Raw genomic sequence first — 20,412 nt, forward strand, 5'->3', positions numbered from 1 at the left:
GTTGCGAAGGGGATCCAATGCCCAGCCCTTGGTCCTGTCCGGCCAACCCCGTTGAATAAAACCGATCACCTGACGCAAGACCGGGTCCTGCGCAGTAGCCGACGTGACCTGTGAACCTGTAAGCAGAAAACCCTTGACCGCATGACGTTCTGCCTCATCAATGTGGAAACAGAGTAGTTCATCTCGATTGAAAACCGGGTCAGGGCCCATTGGCAAACGCGACAACGCATCAGCGTTGGCGTGCTGGGCCGTGGGCCGATAGTGAATCTCATAGTGAGCCGGTCGAAGTGGCTGTGCGGTTAAAGGCGCTGCAGTCTGGAACCGCAAGACCGCTACGGTCGCAGGTTCGAATCCTGCCTCGGGCATGGATGTTTGTGATGTCCTTAGGTTAGTTAGGTTTAACTAGTTCTAAGTTCTAGGGGACTAATGACCTCAGCAGTCGAGTCCCATAGTGCTCAGAGCCATTTGAACCAATCTCATAGTGAAAACAAGACAAGTATAAGGCCCAACGTTGCAGGCGGTGAGCTGCCTTATCCGGAAGCAACACCAATAGGCTGAACAGAGAGACCAGCAGCTTGTGGTCGGTGATGAGGTGAAACTTAGAACCATACAAAAAAACGCTGAACTTTTTTAGAGCATAAATGATAGCGAGCGCCTCCTTTTCGATTTGAGAATAAAGCCGCTGCTCATCGTTGAGGGTCTTGGAAGCATAGGTGATGGGTCGTTCCGACCCATCCTCATACCGATGGGCGAGAACAGCCCCTAGGCCATACTGGGACGCGTCAGTTCCCAGAACCAAGTGCTGACCCGGACGGAATGTGGCAAGACAAGGCGCCAACTGCAAATGAGCCTTCAGGTGGACAAAATCCTGCTCACACCCATCAGACCAACAGAAAGGAACGTTTTTGTGTAACAGCTGATGCAGAGGATGAGCTACCGCCGCCGCGGATGGAATGAATTTGTGATAATAAGCAATCTTGCCTAGAAACGCCTGAAGTTCTTTTACCGTAGAGCGGTAATGGCCGCAACATGCTGACGTAGAGGACGTATACCCTTACGGGACAAGTGGAAACCAAGATACATGATGGAGGGTTGGAAGAACTGTGACTTGTGCAGATTGCACTTCAGCCCAGCCGAATGCAGAACCCGAAACAGGGAACGCAAATTGCAAAGGTGCTCCTCAGTGGAGGCCCCCATGACAACAATCTCATCCAGATAGTTTATGCAGCCGGGAACAGAAGCCGTGAGCTGTTCCAAAAACCGCTGAAAAATGGCCGGCGCGCTAGCGACGCCAAACGGTAACCACTGGTGCTGATACAACCCACAAGGAGTGTTGATGACGAGAAATTCCTTGGAAGACACACCCAACGGCAACTGATGGTACGCCTCTGATAAGTCAAGTTTGGAAAAGAATTGGCCCACAGCGAGCTTGGTAAACAACTCCTCAGGACGGGGAAGAGGATAAGTGTCAATGAGGCTCTGAGCATTGACAGTGGCTTTAAAATCACCACACAATTGCAGACTTCCGTTTGGTTTAGAAACCACCATGATTGGCGATGCCCATTCGCTGGAGGTAACAGGAAGGAGAATCCCTGGAGCTGTTAACCTGTCTATCTCAGCCTTGACAGGTGCATGCAACGCCACCAGAATAGGGCGTGCCCGGAAAAACTTAGGGCGAGCTGTAGGTTTAAGAGTAATGTGGGCTTCAAAATCCTTGGCATGACCCAGACCAGCAGAGAACATGGACGAGAATTCAGAACACAATCCATCCAGCTGTTGATACGGAATATCCTCAGATATGAGGTGCACATCATCATCAATGGAGAACCCAAACAACTGGAAAGCATCATAACCGAACAGGTTTTCAGTGCCCGCATGATCCACCACATAAAACGTGAGGGGCCGAACAACAGACTTGTAGGCAGTGGAAGCATCAAACTGGCCAACGATAGGAATTTTCTGTTTATTATAAGTCCTCAGATTTCGCGTAACTGGAGACAAGGGAGGGGAGCCCAACTCCAAATACGTGTGAGAATTAATGAGAGTTACTGCAGAGCCAGTGTCCACTTGCATGCGAATGTCTTTATCCAGAACACGAACAGTAACAAACAACTTATTTGTTTGAGAAAGCACACAGTTAACATCCATGTCTGATGTCTCGTCCTCATTGACAGGAACTTTAGGGGACTGACACACAGAAGCAATGTGGCCTTTTTTCCTACATGAATTAGACGTGGCCCAATGTTTTGGACATGCAGCCTTGTCATGCTATATGAAACAATGTGGACAAGAAGGAAGTGCGGAACGAACCTGCTTCTATGGTTGCTGTTTCTGCTGCGAGTGTGGCGGCCCAACACGACGTTGTTGACACGAGTGAACCGCCGCCACATCGTCGGTCCCCTGGGAAACAGGCAAATTGTCCGTGTCGAAAGTGGTCTGTATAGCGCCTACATCACACCATGGGTCTATTTGCACACCAACAGTGTGAGACACTTCAAAAGATTGAGCGATGCTTAGAACTTCTGACAATGACGGGTTTGGCAGTTGTAAGGTACGTTGCCGAACTTCTTTATCAGGAGCAAGCCGTAGAATAGCATCCCTAACCATTGAATCAGCATAAGGCTCATGATGAGTGTCTGTGACAAACTGACATTTCCTACTCAGACCGTGTAGTTCCGCCGCCCAAGCCCGGTAATATTCATGGGGCTGTTTACGACACCGGTAGAATGCCACGCGGGCGGCAACAACATGAGTGTTTTTTCGGTAATAGTTAGACAATAAGTCACACATTTCTTGTAAGGACAGAGAGGCAGGTTCCTGCAGAGGGGCTAACTGAGATAGCAGCTGATAGGTCCGTGGGGAAATCCAAGATAGAAATAACGACTTACACATAGGAGCGTTGACAATGCCGAAAGCCAAGAAGTGTTGCTGCAAACGCTTCTCATAATCCTCCCAGTCTTCAGCGGCCTCGTCGTAAGGAGGGAACAGAGGCAGAGAAGAGGAAGACAGACGATGAGTAAGCGACGTCGACAACGCTTGAATAGCAGCTGTCAGCTGTTCAGCTGCGTTTGCTGTTCAATGAGTGCTTGCATAAGCTGTTCCATGTCTGCCCCGACACGAACACACAAATCCACAACGCAGGAACAAAAATATCCAACATCATCACCAAAAAGTGTTATAACCTGTAATCACTAATAAGTTGCGTGGATATACAAACATAGAAACAATAGCTGGTTACATGCTACCAATTCCATATCGGCCATTCGACTGCCGTGCCGTGACATGCGGCCGGCACCGTTCGTAGCTAGGTGGCACTCCCGCGCTCATCCGAGTTGCGGAGCACCTCTATCGCTCTTTGCGCGTACTGACGTGGCAGCACTCTTAAATGTTGCGGCACTGTCACAACAGTAATTAGCTTCAAATGATTTAAAATATGCTACTGGAAAGTCAGAATGCTTATCTTTTGAATGGTGTAGGTCATTTCATTGGATTCTGTCAATTATTTTACATGTTTTTTTTTTTTTTTTTTGACTTATTGAACTGTAATTTTATTTTGAAGCATCTATAACTTTTAATTAAAGTTATCTATAGCCAAATTAATGGCATTAATGGAGTCAAGGAAATGAGAAAAATTAACAGAATGATGGGGATTTTACTGCCCGGGGACTGGGTGTTTGTGTTGTCCTCACCATTTCATGATCATCATCAACAACAGTGACTAGATTGGACTGTGTAAAAAATTGGACTATGAAAAAAAATTGAGACTTTGTGTGGGTCTCAGTACCACGCAGTTGAGCACCCCACAAATCAAACATCATCATCTTCATGCCACAGATCCAGTTATTGTATGAAACACAAGTGTCAACATAGTACATGTTTGTTTGATTATGAGGATATACAATCAGGAACCTTCCCTGGTCATCATTCTTATAATTTTATTTTGTTTATAGATGAGCTGACTGACTTTTCAGAAATAATATGATAGGTAATCATTTTTTAAATTTGTATACCAACAAGTAGTTATTTTGTAATCCTGTTACTACACTAATATCTTTTAGTATCATTCAAAATTTATTTCCTCAAGCATTGCTTTCAGTATCCACTTCACTAACATTTGGTGCTAACCCACCTGTTACAGCAATGTTAATTCCTATTGGTTCTTTAAACTGGCTAATTTCAATTAAAGAAATAAATTCTTTAACTAAAGATTCTGCTGCTCCTGAACCCAAATACAGCTGCACTTTGATATCTGCTCACCTACCATTTTAGTAATACCCAAGGAAAACCGTCTTCCCATCCACTTATTTCTAGCAAATTAGTATAACGATTTTGTGATAATTGTACTGGACGTTATGTTCTAACATGACTTAGTTCCCCCACGTGCTGATATGATGAGGTCTAGGGGCAGCATCTGTGACTAGCAAACAAAATGTCTTCTGTTCTGAGTTTGAACCCAGCCACTACTTAAATTTTGAATAAAATATCATCAGCATTATCAGTCAGACACTTCTGACATAAGGAATCACCCTCATTCTGCCAAGAGCCTCATCAAAGAGAGTGGATGAGTAGATGGAGTTTCAGGGCACCCTCTTTCCTTTAGGAGAAATACTGCTCCTAAAAAGTGGAAGACTCAGCAATGATCAACAGCATGAAGATGCAGAAGGCAGGGAAGCTACTCCATTAAAGACCCACAATGTGTATTGACAGGATATGTGACCTATATCTGGAAATGTTTTTTGATAATGTCTCCTTTGATACAAGATTCCAGATTAGTCTCCGATTTAGATCTCTAGAAATAGACTGCTGAGACATAAGTTAGCAGTTATGTTAACAGAAAGAGGACCTTCTGCAATTAATGAATGCACAATAGATGGAATTGTAAAACCAGGGGCAGGTCTTTGAGATGTATCAGCATCAATCAAGAAAGACTGCAACACCTTGACACATAAAGACTTTGCAGTTGTAATGGCTGGAGCAAACGATGTCAGTAGAAATGAGAGGGAGACAGCAACATCAACACTGAAGAAAACTCTGGAAACATTGACCCACAACAATGTGATTGTTGTCAATGTGCCTCATCGACACGATTTGCCTCAGTGGTTCTGTGTTAATAAGGAAGTGGATCAAACCAACCAGGAATACAAAGCTATTTGTAAGCACTTTTTAAGTGTCTTAGTTATCAGGATAGTATTAGATAGGTTGAGCTTTGTTTCAACTGAGATGTCAAAAAACTTACAGTGCTAGACCAGGTTAGATACCCCAGCACCATTAGGCTACAACCTGGTCAGCTGCTTTATGGTAACAGTATGTTAAGTCAGTCAGGTAAACACGTAAATGAAGTGAGGTGAAAAGGGGAGTTTAAAATAGGTTTCCTCAATATACAGGGTATGACAGATAAAAACCTAATTGTTAATGAATTTTCCAATGAAAACTTGTTTGATATCTTATGTATAAGTGAACACTGGTGCAAAGAGGAAAAACTAGGTTACAAAGTGCTGGATGATTATACTTTAGTTAATTGCCATAGTAGGAAACACCACTTGAATGGTGGAGTAGCAATATAAGTAAAAGCACCACCTACACAAAAGTATAGTAAGCTAGAGATCAACACTTCCTGTGAGGAACTGCACTTTGAAACATTGGATACAGTAATTGAGTGCCTTAAAATATTAGTAGCGGTAGTCTGTAGGTCACCTAGTGGAGACCCCAGTATCTTTCTTGAGAAATTTGATGACCTATTAATGTCCCTCTGTACACAAAAATGGGAACAATATACTACTGCCATTGGAGGGGACGTCAACTCAAGTTTTGATATTCTGCAGGACAAAAAAACTGTGGCAGATTTCAAAAATGTACTTAGGCAATATAACCTGTACTATACTAACTCCAAACCTACCAGAGGCCCTGCTTGTCTTGATAATATATTTACAAATATTAATAGAACTCATATGTCTTCAGATGTTGTTAGTTTTCATTTCTCAGACCATAATGCAGTATACAGTAGTCTTAGCAATGTAACTCCAGACTGTTCCAGCCCAAAAGCTAAAACTGTAATCACGAGACCTAAGAACAAAGAAAGGATAGATAGATTTAGACTTGCTCTCACTTGTATCAGTTGGGATGCCCTATTTAGTAGACTACAATATTGTTCTTCCAACATTGTTTTTACTGAGTTTTTCTCTATATTTTTAAATACATTTGATAATAATATTCCTTTAAGAAAATGTACTCTAAATATTAAGGATAGTAGTTGTTATAAGAGAAGGAAAAACAGGGAATGGTATACTCCACAGTTAGGGCAAATGAAAAACTCTGTTATGCTCTATTCTGGTATGTACACGAATACAAAATCTGAACTACATGAAGAATTATATTCCAGAGCTAAGTGTAATTATAGACAGGCTATTAATGATGCTAAGAAGCTATTTAATACAGCCCTCATTCAAAAGTCTAGAAATAAATGCAAAGCCTGGAGTATAATTAACTCTGTGGCACACACTAAAGGAAAAGACGTTATTGCCATATCCCCAGATGAATTCAATAAATTCTGCATCCAATCTATTGAAGAAATATGCAGCTCAATAGACAAACCTCCAGAAAATGCCCTTAACTTCATCGATAAATATTTTGAAAGGCCCCACCAGAGCATTTTCAACTTTACAGAGGTGTGTACCAATACAATTCTGAAAATAGTTAAAAATTTCAGAGCCTCAGATACCGTTGATTACTATGATTTATCATGTAACTTATTGAAAGATATTACTGACTGCATAATTGATCCCTTAACCTACTGCGTAAATAAATGTCTAGCTGAAAACAAGTTTCCTGATGTACTAAAAATATCTAGAGTGGTCCCAGTATATAAGAAAGGTGATAAGAACTGTCCTGATAGTTACAGACCAATATCATTAACTCCTGTTTTCTCAAAAATTCTTGAAACTATTATGTATAACCAAGTTAACACGTATTTAGATAACTTAAACTTAATAAGTGACAAACAATATGGATTCATGAAAGGTAAATCCACAACAGATGCTATGGATTCTCTTGTAAAATTTGTTCTGGATGTGTTTGAGGCTAGGGGATTTGCTCAGGCTACATTTTGTGAACTAAGCAGAGTGTTTGACTGTGTGGACCATGATACTTTACGGAATAAGCTATCCTATTATGGTTTTGCTAATAGCAGCATAAATATGATTAAATCCTTCCTTGAGAACTGCCAACAAGTTGAACAAGTTGTATGCATTAACAGGGAGAAGTCAGATCTGATTAATGTTAGGTCTGGCATGCCACAGGTCTCAGTACTTGGACCTCTATTGTTTTTTCTTATGATTAATGACCTGCCATCTTTTGTAAAAGATGCCGATGACACAACTTTTTTAAATAAAAGCTCAGATTTAAACACACTAAAAAATATAGTTAAAGATACCCTTGCTCAGAGCTCATTATGTTTTAGAGTGAACAGTTTTCTACTAAATGAAAGTAAGATCCAGGCACTTTCCTTTAGCTTAAGAGAGAATCATGACTTAGAAAGTATAAAATTTTTATGTGTTATAGTAGACAACAAGTTGACATAGGAACCACATGTCAAACATTTATCTGCCAGACTCTCAAGAGTTATCTATTTAATTAGAAACTTAAAAAGACATGTCCCTAATAGTTATATAAGATCAGAATATTTTGCTTTCTTTCAAAGTATCCTATTATACGGAATCTTACTGTGTGGCAATAGCAGTCACGTAAAGGGCATTCTACTTTTACAAAAAAAAATTAGTAAGAATAATAACCGACTCAGATAAGTTAGAACACTGTAATCCTTGTTTGTTAAATGGCAATGCCTGCCGGTAATAAACTTGTACATCTATAATGTTCTATTGTATGTTAGGAACAATATTTCAAATATATCATTAAGAAGGGATGTACATTGCCATAACACCAGGAACAAATCATGTTTAGATGTACCATATCAAAGACTATCCAAGTCCAGAATTCATATTTAGTTCTTGGACTTAAGTTGTACAATAAGTTAAGCATAGATTTAAAAGAGTTACCTGTCAATATCTTCAAAGCTAAGTTGTACAGAATACTAGTAAATAATCCTTTCTACATAGTAGATGAATTTTTTGAAACTGAAAATACTGTCTATCAACACTGTATCTAGCAGATGGCCTTAAGTAATCCAAACTAAATTGTATTTAGTAATTAATGTTAAAAATGTAAGTTATCTTGACGTTGTCTATTGCTTTATGAGTTGAACAACAATAAAATTTGATTGATTGATTGATTTACCATGAGAAAAAGACAGAATAAGCAATGAAAAGGTAATTTCTATGACTTGAAGCATGGAATGCCAGATATTTGAATGTATTAGGAAAAGTAAAAAACCTGAAGAACGAAATGCGAAGCCTCACTCCAGTGGAGGTTAGTGAAGTGGGAAGTGGAGCGGAAGGAAGATAATGGTTTGTGTATGTAGGGTAATACAAACAGCAGCTGAAAATGATATAATGGGAGTAGAATTCATTATAAATAGAACAGAGGGTGAGTTACTGTGTACAGTACTGTGAAAGGATTGTCCTCATTAGAACTGACAGCAAATTGATGACAAAAACAATAGTTCAATATACATCCTGATGTTGCAAGCAGGAGTTGAATAAGTTGAGAAAGAATATGAGGACATCGATCAAGTAAGTCAGCATGTAAAAGGTGATTGTAATACAATAATCATGGGTGACTGGAAAATGCTAGTAGATGAAGAAATAGAAAAAAGAGCTATGGGAGGATGTGGGATTGGTAGTAGGAGTAAGAGAGGAGAAAGAGTAATAGAACTGTGCAATAAATTTCAGGTAGTAGTAATGAATACACTGATAAAAACTCACAAGAGGAGGGCATACATTTGGTAAAGGCTCAGATTCTAGCTGGACTATATCATAATCACACAGTCTTTGTAAGGTATATTCAGAAGCAGATGTTGACTTAGATCACACTTTAGTGATGATGAAGAGCAGAGTGAAGCTTAAGAGATCTGTCCACAAGAATCAATGTGGGGAAAACTGTAATTATAACCTATAAGGAATGGTGGGATGAGTTTCATATTCTACAAGGCTGCAGATATTATGATAATGAGTACCACAGAAGGCAGTTCTGTTGACAAAGAATGGACATACCAAAAAAGGGCAATTACAGAGGTTTGACAAGAAAACATAGGTACAAGAAAGGTATCTGCAAAAGAACCAAAGGTAGCACATGAAATACTATTTCAAATGATTGAAAAAAAAAGGAAATACTTATGGAAAAACAGGAATACTTCAGTATAAATAAGAAATGAAATAAAGTAGAAAGTGCAGGAAAGTCAAGGTGAATTACATGCAGAAAAAATGTGAAGAAATCAAAAAGGATTTGGTCACTAGATAGACACATTCAGCATATAGAAACAAAGCAACATTCATTGAAATTGAAAGCAAATGGTTGAAAGTTAAATGTGCAGTGGAAATTCCACTCTTAAATGTAGAGGAGGGAGGATATAGCTGGAAAGAGTACATGGAAGGTCTCTATAAGGTGCAGGACTTGTCTAGTGCAATGATAGAAGAAGAAATGGGAGTAGTTATAGAAGACATAGGGGCTCAGGTATTTGAGTAGGAATTTAACAGTGTTTTGGAAGAACTGCAAGCAAATAAGGATGTAGTGATAGGCAACATTCCTTCAGTAACTGAAATATCATTGGGGGAAATGGCAACTTCTCATGTGGCTGTGTAGAGACCATGAGACTAGAGATATACTCTCAGACTTTTGGAAAAATATCATCCACCTGTGGAACATTGCTTCACAAATAAACTTCGCTGGTGGCCAACTTGACTCTGGCGCTTGAGGCTTTTTCAATCAGTCATTCTGAGGACTTCACTTCATTTGGATGCTGTATTGTGAATGTTCATATCATAAATGAAAGTAGTGCTATGTAGCCTACATAGCTTTAGAAGCCTGTTTTTACCTAGTGTAACGATCCCCCATAACCTGTGTGGCTACATTGGTGACTCCTGATCATCACAATCAAGTAAATTCAATGTATCTGCCTTTACTTCAACAACAATGCTGACAGTATGCCTACATTGTGCTGCACAGTTTCCAGTGGCAGACAATTTTTCTCCAGTCACAATGCCAGCCACTGTGGACAACATCTCACATGCAACTCATGTGACAGAAATTGATGATGACATTCTCTTGGACAGTGGGGTGTGCAACAACACCAAACAATGGAAGTTGACAAACAATTTACACTGTGATTTTGCATAGTAACTGTTTATTTCACGAACTGGGCTTCATCTGAACCATGGCAATCCAACCAATTGGGTACATGTTTCATCATTTTCAATGAGACAACTGTTCCACATGTGAATATGACCACTTCAGAGCTCATACAGCCAGTTACATCAACTTCCATCCAATTTATCGTGCGTCATGTCATGCCACTTATGGACAAAACTTCCTTGGTGTTTCTTCCAATATGAACATTTGCTGTGGCTGCTATGGTCACAGGTTTGAATCCTGCCTTGGGCATGGATGTGTGTGATGTCCTTGGGTTAGCTGGTTTAAGTAGTTCTAAGTCTAGGGAACTGATGACCTCCGATGCTAAGTCCCATAGTGCTTAGACCCATTTGAACCATTTTGAACATTCTCCATCCAGTCCTTTGGCATCAGGACATACCTCAAACTACCACCTTCCCAGCCAGAACGACCTACTTGTGGTTCACTATCATCGACATTATCTTCATATCAGGTGGCAACATCAGTGATGACGCTGAGTTCATCACATTATTAAACCACATTGAGGGGGACATACCATCACAAAAAATGATATCTGCATGTCACCAGCAGATAATAAATATGAGACAGTGAAAGCTGCTCTTCTCCACCTCCTCACACACTACCCAGGGGAGCAAATTCATCACATTATTTACCAACAAAGACGTAAAGGACTCGACCACATCACAACTATGGCATCGCCTATGCACACAGATTGACATTCATTTCTTGCCTGACCACATACTATGTACTATGTGGGTTGTGAAGTTCCCCATGCAAGTAGAACTATCAATTGTGACCCATGAACATGAACCCTTGGACACACACCTTAAAGTTGCTGATTGAATACATTTGATCATATGACAAAAACAATGTATTAATAATGTCAGCAACAATGGCAGCAGTCATAATACTCAGTTTCCATGACAGCTCATGCAACAGCCCACCAAGTACAAGCCACACCAACTCTGCCTGACTACTGACGATTCTGATACCACCACACCTGACCAAAGTGAAGACCTTCACATGACATCAACAAACCCTTGCCTGCAACTGCATAGAACACCACCCTTCCCACCACATTTATGCAATGCAACATGCCACTGACCTTGCTGCAGCAATAACTGTGCAGAGCACCACCAACTGTGTCACATCCACACAGCTGCAACATGCGGCTGATCATACCACAGTCTAGCAGAATTGCTTCTACTGGTATCATGCTGCCACTACCCAAAACAGCAGACCACCATGCAATTTCTGTCATGGAAACAATGATGGATTGCAATTATCCTGTTTACTTCACTGGTGCAGTCGCATACAATAATTTTGTCTATGACTAACATTCTGCTGACAATTCCTCATTGACACAGGCTCCAAGGTCAGCATTATGCCTGCATCTACATTATGTGCATCACCTGTCTACACACCTGTTCATATCCGCATGGGGAGAGGTTTGATAATCCATATTTGTCTCACAGGTTCATTCCCTCGATCTTGGTCTCACTGAACATTTCACCTGGACATTACTCATCATGGACATGGTAGGAACTGTTGTCAGCACTGACTTTCTAAAACATTTCAGATTGATTCCAGGCCCCTCCAGCAACAGGCTCACCCATGTGACTAGTTACTGCTCCATCTTTGGCATCCTCAGCTGTGCCCCTGTGACAGCTCAACATGATGGCACAATGCTCTCCACACCCTGACCTTCTTTGCACAAGGACATTCCATACAACCATCAGACAGTTTAGGAGTGCTTCAGTACATCTAAGCAGTTGTAAAATTTCCACCAACTTTATGCTGAAGCAAATCTTCATTTATGCCACAACAACACCATCAGGAGCAAGATTAAAGACATTGAATACAAACTCCTTTCGGCATAGCAGCACCTCACACACAACATACCGATGTGGTACTTTTATCATCACCCATGGACACACCCACAACATTGCTTACAGTGTTGGTTGGTTGATTTGAGGATAGGGGACAAAACAGTGAGGTTACCAATCCAATTGTATTAGGGAATGACGGGGAAAGAAGTTGGACCTGCCCTCTTTCTCCGACTAAATGCTTAGTACACAGTATCAATACTAGGAATCATAACAATATACATAAAGATTTAAAATCACTTTGTCTTGCCCAGGAAGGAGTCCAGTATTCAGCAACACATATTTTCAATAAGTTACCAGCAACCATTAAGAGTTTACTTTTAGACAAGACACAATTCAAACATAATTTAAATGAATTTCTGGTGGCCAACTCCTTCTATTCCATCCATGAATTTCTCAACAAGTGCAGTAGATCATTTTATTGAAAATTTATTATACTTTAATTTTTGACTATACTTGGTTGTAACAGCTAAGTAACTACCTACTGTGTGAATGTTGGATGTATGGAAAGCAGATGTAAATCTTACGCCTGCAAATAGCGGAAGTTTAATTTTAAATGTTGTACATAATTTGACTATTCTTAACTGAGGATCATTGAAATGAATAATTTACTTTAATTTTTGACAATACTTGGTTGTAATAGCCAATTAACTAGCTACTGTGTGAATTATGGATTTAATGAAAGCAGATGTAAGTATTAAACACATAAATATTAGAAGTTTAATTTTAATTCATGTACATAATTTTACTGTTTATTGACTGAGGATCATTAAAAGTAATTCTAATTACATTTTTATAATGTGTTTATCTGACATGTTCAACACCCAGGTGGATCCCCTCTTATGTGGGTCTATGGAATGAATAATTAATCTAATCTAATCTACTCCTATCTTCCAAAAGGAAACATCCCACCATATGTCGAACCAATTTAGGGAAATCAGTTCATGCTTTATAGACTTGAAAATGCAGCTCAGTCATGGCACTGCTTCATTGATGGACTGCTCTTCATGCTCCTATTTTATTATGTCTACCTATATGACATCTTAATTTTCTCACCAGATGAGGAATCACACAACAACCACCTCAAACAAGTTTTTGACATATTCACTCACAACAGTGTCATAATAAATGAAGACAAGTGTCAATCTTGTCTCAAAGAAGTCGTCTTTTTAGACTTGTCATATGAGACACCTTGAAGCTGCTCTGGTTCCTGCCTCATAAACTCACACCATACCAAAGCAAATAGTCAGCTTATGACAGGGAGCTAATGGCACCCAACAAGGCAGTGCAATATTTCGGGCAGGACATTGAAAGATGCCCCTGATTATTTTCACCAATCACAGTCCTCTTGTTGACTACATGTGCAATCCACCCAATGACCCTTAATCCCAATTATATCCACACTTGTAGTATATAGCCTAGTTTACAATGGATATCCACCAGCTCAAAGGCACAGAAGAGTCACAGAGAAACATTTTTCACACATCTGTGTCTTGTCCTCCATTATCAATTATGAGTAGTTTGTTGAGACAGAACAAAATGAAAATCAGTTTAAAGTCCTCACCCATGATCTGGACATAAAACTTAGAACTGAACTTCATCATATTCCAGATGCAACCCTCCAAATACTATGAGATACTTCTCAAAGTAGGCTACTGTGTCATCCTCAGCCCACAGGCATCACTGGATGCGCATATGGAGAGGCATGTGGTCAACACACTGCACTACCAGCTGTATGTCAGTTTTATGAGACTGTCGCCACCTCTTCTCAATCAAGGAGCTCCTCAGTTTGTGTCATATGGCCTGAGTGGATCCTACTTGTCAACAGCACTCAGCAGACCCAATGGTCACCCATCCAAGTGCTAGCCCAGTCCAACAGTGCTTAACTTTGGCGATCAGAGCACTGCGGCAAGGCTGTTGGCATCCAATCTAAAGGCACCACACAATTCAGAACCACTGCATATCATTCAAAAAGTAAGGGATGGTGGAATGATGGCATAGCACATTTAAAGGTGGTCCTCATATGCCCAGTAGACTTGGGTCAGTTGTGCTTTCTTGGAGCCCTCTGGGAATCTGTTTAATTCACAAACATGACTTTGAAACATCACTTGTTGAACTCCTGTATGTGGAGACACTGTCTCTCCTGGTAGACTTTGTACTTCAGTCCCCAACAGTTATGCCCATCAATATGCCACACCTAGTTGCTCATGTTAAAAGCACATAACACACCTCAGAGTACAGCCAGCTCTTCCACACTCAATATTAAAAATGTTTGTCCACAAAGCTGTCACAGTTCATGACTTCATCATCCTGAGAGATGACATAGTATGTTCTGCACTACAGCCTCCCTACACAAGACCACACAAAGTTCTCTGATAAGATGATCAAATCTTCATCTTACTGAATGGTAAATCAGTGATCACATTCATTAACAGACTGAAACCTGTGAGGACATTAAACAATGCTGCACTCAATGACAACATGGGCCAAGCACCTTCCCTCCCAATGCCCAACATTACTCATGCAATCGACACTATACTGCTGACTTTTGAACTCCATCTACACGTCAGTGACTTCCTTCCTGAGGACATCACTGTCAAAATTATAGACAACCTCATCATTGAAGGACACCAGACCACAGATGGTTCTACCACAATGCACTTGCAAAAAAATGTTTCACTGACATGTGACTTCAATGCAAAAGCCCTCACTTCCCAGTTCTCCAACCATGGTGTCCTCTTCGTGATGGTCCATGCTTACCCCTGATGGACCTTGCTCCATTGTCGTCATACTCTCCACTGGGTAACACACCACCTGTGCCTTCTACTCCCATTGCTCCCACACACTTGCACTATGTCTGGCCCCACCATCTAGAATACCTCATCACACAGCAGCCTCAATTCTGTGGATGACAATGCTCCCAGGAGGCCTACCCACCTGTGTATCATGTCACTATCTTAGCACTGTCACTTCATGCAGCTTCCCTTGCCATGTTCTGCACAGTAGGACGGGGGGGGGGGGGGGGGGGGGGGGGGGGGAGGGGGAGGCTCTGTGAAGACACTGCTTCACAAACGAACATCACTGGCAGTTGACTTGGCTCCAGTGCAAGAGACTCTTTGTGATCATCTGGTTTGAATACTGTATTTTGACTGCTAATTTCGTCAATAAAATAGTTCTACACAGTGTTAGTACTGAGTCTAACATGAGAAACTACACACACATTACCAAAGACAGCAAGGGCATACATGTGTAAGAACTATGACTTGATCAGCTTAACAGCTCATGCCTCCAAGTTGGTAACAAGAATGATATACAGAAGAATGGAAAAGAAAACTAAGTACCTGTTAGATAAGGCCTGGTTCAGTTTTAGGAAAGGTAAAGGCATCAGAGAAGCCAATAAAAAAAATTGAAACAAGTCACATTCGTAGGATTTGTTGACCTGAAAAAAGCATTCAACAATGTAAAGTAGTGAAAGATGTTTGGAAATCTAAGAAATAGTAATGTAAGGTATAGGGAAATATGGCTTAATGTGCAATATGTGTAAGAACAAAGGAGGAACAATAAGAATGGAAGAATCAAGAACAAATTATTTTCACTGAAAATGATATGACAGGATGTAGTCATTTCCCCTACCGTTCACTTTCTGTGTCATAGAATAGAAATAAAAGGTAATGTTCAGGAGTGGGATTATAATTCAGGATGATAGGATATCACTGACAAGATTTGCTGATGACATTGACGTTTTCAACAAAAGAAAGGAAAAGTTACTTGACATGCTGAATGGAATTAACAGGCTCTTGGGCAGAAAAGATGCATTGAGAATAAATTTTAGAAGGCTTAAGTAATAAGAAGTAGCATAAATCAAACTAGTGAGAAATTTACCATGAAAATTAAGGACAAAAAAGGAGAAGAAGTGAAGGAATTCTGCTACTTTGGAAGCAAATAACACATGATGGATGAAGCAAGGAGGACATAATAAGTTGACTAGCAAAAGTAAACAGGATATCTCTGCCTACGAGAACTCTACTGGTATCAAACATCTGCCCAAACTTGAGACACAAATTTTTAAAAATGTATTTTTAGAGCTCAGCGTTGTATAGTACTGAATCATGGGCCATGGAAAAACTGAAACAGAAGAAAATCAAAGCATTTGAATGTGATCCTGTAGAAGAATGTTGAAAACTAAGTTGCCTTATAGGATAAAAAATGAAAAGTTTCTCTGCAGAACCAGTGGAGAAAAAAACATATGGAAATCATGGATGAGAAGTAGAAGCAGGACTTAAGGACTTGTGCTAAGACAGCAGGGAACTACTGGAGAGACCTGTAGAGTAAAATAACTGTAAGGAAAGACAGAGATTGGGATACACCCAGGAAATAATCAAGGACATAGCTTGAAAATGCTTTTCTCAGACGCAGAGGTAGGCACAAGAGAAGAATCATGGTGGGCCAGATTTCTTTACTTTCATGAACATGATATTCATGGTTATTGTTTTGCCACTGCATCAATTTTAATATTATTTTTATAACCAGTGAAACTTAAAGCACTTGATGATGAGAAATTAATTGAAGTAATTGCATAAACCAAACTAGAGTTAGTAAAATACTAAACTGTTGTACATTAATTTCTCACACTTCAGTTGTAATGCCATATAAACACTTTGTGTAGAAAGTAATTTATGACACATTACACTCTGGATGTTGTAAACTTATATATAGCTTGAGCATTTCTTTCTCAGAGGCTGAGGACATTGTTTGTGAAATAAACTACACTGTTGACTATGTTAGTAATAACCATGTTAAGAAGCAAGTATTTTGTGTGATATCCCTATGTAAGGGGTTTCACGTTCATCTACTTTGATATATTAATTTACATAAGTGTAATCCTAGTCTTAAAGCTGGTGACAAAAATAATTCAGCTGAATAAGTTATTTTGTGTAGCACATGATAAGGTTTATGGTTTACATAATTAGTCCTGTAATTAGAGTTGCTACTTGGTCCTAGACTGGGTATAAATATGTAAAAACTATGGTGTTAACATGTCTAAGGAAAGTTCACATTATTACACAGAGCTGTAGACAGTTTATAATGAATTAAAATTTGATTCAATTTGTTACTTTTCCAGGAATATATGTTCTTTGAAACATCAAAACGAACAAATAGGTGTCAGAAATGGTTCCGATAAAGGAGATCAGTTTCTTATCGCTGTTTCTATAAGCAGCCAAAAGAAACGAGGCAAATTAAAGTTTTATACTGGGTGCTGCTTATGGATATAGTATGTCATCTGCAGTGTTGTTCAAGAGAATCAGCCTTTAGAAATTCTGTAAGGTTTTTGGATCTGTCATAACAGAATCTTTTATACTTTGTGTAAACATTGTGTACATTGTGTAAAAAAACTACATATACAAAATTTTAGAGTGCTTAGAGGAGACAAAAGCAGATACCTTTGTATGTGGCAACAATATCACAGGTGCACCATTTACTTACTGATCATGCACAATGGTACCGATGCTAGTGATTTTCAGACATGGTACGCAAATTACATATGATGAATATTGTGTTAAGGATATTGCTGAAAACAGCATTCACTTACATTAATGCATATCTGGTATCTCCATGCTAATGATGGTCTAAAGCAATAAAAAACAGGCATTTCATGAATAATGACTACAGCTTCAGTGAAGTGGATGATCATCTCATCTGGAGTGTCTATTGAAGTCCTGTACACTATACACTTCGCCTCTCCCCACATAAAGAAATCATAAGGAGCTCACCAACATTTCTAAAAATAATATTCATCACATTTCAGTTTAATACTATCTCTGAACATCACTGGTGTCAAAATCTTTACTGATACCTAGCAGAGAAATGGCACACCTGTGACATATGTGTTATATAAAGAAAGTGTTCTTTTTGAGGCCTCCAAAGAACCTAAAACTTGATGTACAGAGATTTCTTTAAATCCTCTATATCTGGAACAACTCATAGAAACAGTTATAAAATTCTGATTTACTACATTACATATACAACCAATATATTAAGAGTTTTGCTTGGTATCTAAGCAGTGTATGTACAGGTTTGTGTAATACTCAGATTTGTAGGTGAAGATACTCTTATTTTATGTGATTTATATGGTATTTTATAAGAAATATGTTTCTCTCCCAATGAGTGAGGTGTCCAAATAAAGAATATATCAGTAAAAACTAGTTATCAAAAGTAAAATATAATCTCATGACACAGATCAATGTGAATTAAACTCAGTAGCAAGTTGAGAAAACCATCAGTTAAGCATAAATTCTAACCAGTAAATAATTTTTTTAGCTGGTTTAATGATAAACATAATCTGAGGTTATGTTATCATAAGGATATTATTTAAATTAGATGACTTTGCTGTACCTGTCACTCTGTACATTAAACAGTTATAGCATCAGCATCATCATCAGTATGCCAAAAAACGTAAAATTTTAGCTTGTATGGCACACAGAAAAGAAATAAGCAAGATCAGAATTTTCCATCCTGTTTACATTAAGGCCATTACAAATTTGGCACTATCTCAGATTAACAAGTGCCTGGAATTTTACCTGAGCCACTCTGAAGGATCTATACCAGCATGTATATAAGAAAATGTAAATCAGTATATTTAACTGGTTATTTGAACACTGGCACCTGTCCATCATTTCCTCTTCAACCACTACCACCACGACCACCCAGAGAAGAAAAAAAGAAACTAAAAAGTAGAGGCAGAAAAATGGTCATACAAATGGTTTTGCTGGAGAATAGGATCATGTTATAATGCCTGTTTAGAAAGGAAGACAAATTTGTACTCTTTAATATTAGTGTTTTTTAGGTGCTATATTATTTTATTGACACACAGAACCACTGAAACCATTGCATTTGTAAATGAACAGCAACTAAAACTTTAGCAAAAATTTTGTCATAGTGAGTGCACACAACAAAAGGATTTCACTTGTGTTCCAATGGATACATCACTTATTGACACAATGAATTACACATTTTCATTTCTTACAGTAATTGAGTGTGTGTTCTGCTGGTATATCAGACTACTTCTACAAGCAACAATACAAATAAGGAATTATGTGCATCTATTGCACAGTTTAGATTTACTGCAAAACAAGATGAGAAAAAGATAGTCAAGAAGGGAGCAGAAATAATATATGTGTGCAGTACTGATAATCAATTGTATTTGTAAAGCTATACATCAAAAATTTCATATTTTTTCTTAGCTAATGGCTTGCATTTTGTCACAAGAAACACTTCTTCTTAAAATATGTGTGTACTGTTCTCTGTTGTTGATATGAATTAACACCTTATGTATTTCATATACTAGCCGCTAATGTAAACAAAGTCTGAGTTACTAAGACTGTAATATCAAATCATTGTGGTGAAATAAATTCTTCTTTGCCTTCCTAGAAGACTATACCTTCTGAAGGAGCAATGTAAAAGTAAATCACTATATTTAAGTGGTTATTTGAGCACTAGTTCCTGTCCCTCACTTCCTCTTCAATCACTATCACCATCACCACCCAGGGAAGAAAAAAAAGGTACTAAAAATAGAGGAAGAAAAATGCTCATAAAGATGGTTTTGCTGGAGAATAGGATCATGTTATAATGCCTGTTTAGCAAGGAAGACAAATTTGTACTCTTTAATATTAGTGTTTTTAGGATCTATATTGTTTCATTGACATACAAAACCACTGAAGCCATTGCTTTTGTGAATGAACAACTAAAACTTTAGAAAAAATTCTGTCATAGTGAGTGACACAGCAAAAGGATTTCAATTGTGTTCCAATGGATACACCACTTATTGACACATTAAATGATACATTTTCATTTCTTGCAGTAACTGAGTGTCTGTTCTGTTGGTATATCAGACTACATCTGCAAGCAACAATACAAATTCTAATACTATGTCCAAACTTGTAGTCAAATTAATTTAATTTCATTTATTCATCATTGGAAAAATTTCTCTGCATGAGTGGTGTCATTATAAAAACATATATGCATTATTTATAGTAGAGGTACATAATGGAGGTATAATGGAAAAACAGCATATCCACATACGAAATTCATGAGACACACACATATAGGTGTTATTTGTCACTGAAGTACATGAGGCATGATTAAAATAACAGAAAGCCTAAATGTAATAAGAATTTTCAGTAACTTGTGCTCCTTGTGCATATGCAGAGGTACAGTATAGTGCATAAAT

The 20,412-nt window shown here is 38.8% G+C and overlaps 1 protein-coding gene across 1 annotated transcript in view; it reads left to right on the forward strand.

Moving 5' to 3' along the window:
• Positions 1-19,650, forward strand: part of LOC124614921 (phospholipid scramblase 2-like) — a 152,907-nt gene extending 133,257 nt beyond the window's left edge. The window contains exon 10 of the mRNA XM_047142984.1: positions 17,308-19,650. Within this exon, the coding sequence (XP_046998940.1) occupies positions 17,308-17,367 (60 nt within the window). The 3' untranslated portion in view covers positions 17,368-19,650. The remainder of the gene's footprint in view (positions 1-17,307) is intronic.
• The last annotated feature ends 762 nt before the right edge of the window (positions 19,651-20,412 follow it).

The sequence above is a fragment of the Schistocerca americana genome, chromosome 1, assembly GCF_021461395.2.
Source record: "Schistocerca americana isolate TAMUIC-IGC-003095 chromosome 1, iqSchAmer2.1, whole genome shotgun sequence".
Classification (NCBI taxonomy): domain Eukaryota; kingdom Metazoa; phylum Arthropoda; class Insecta; order Orthoptera; family Acrididae; genus Schistocerca; species Schistocerca americana.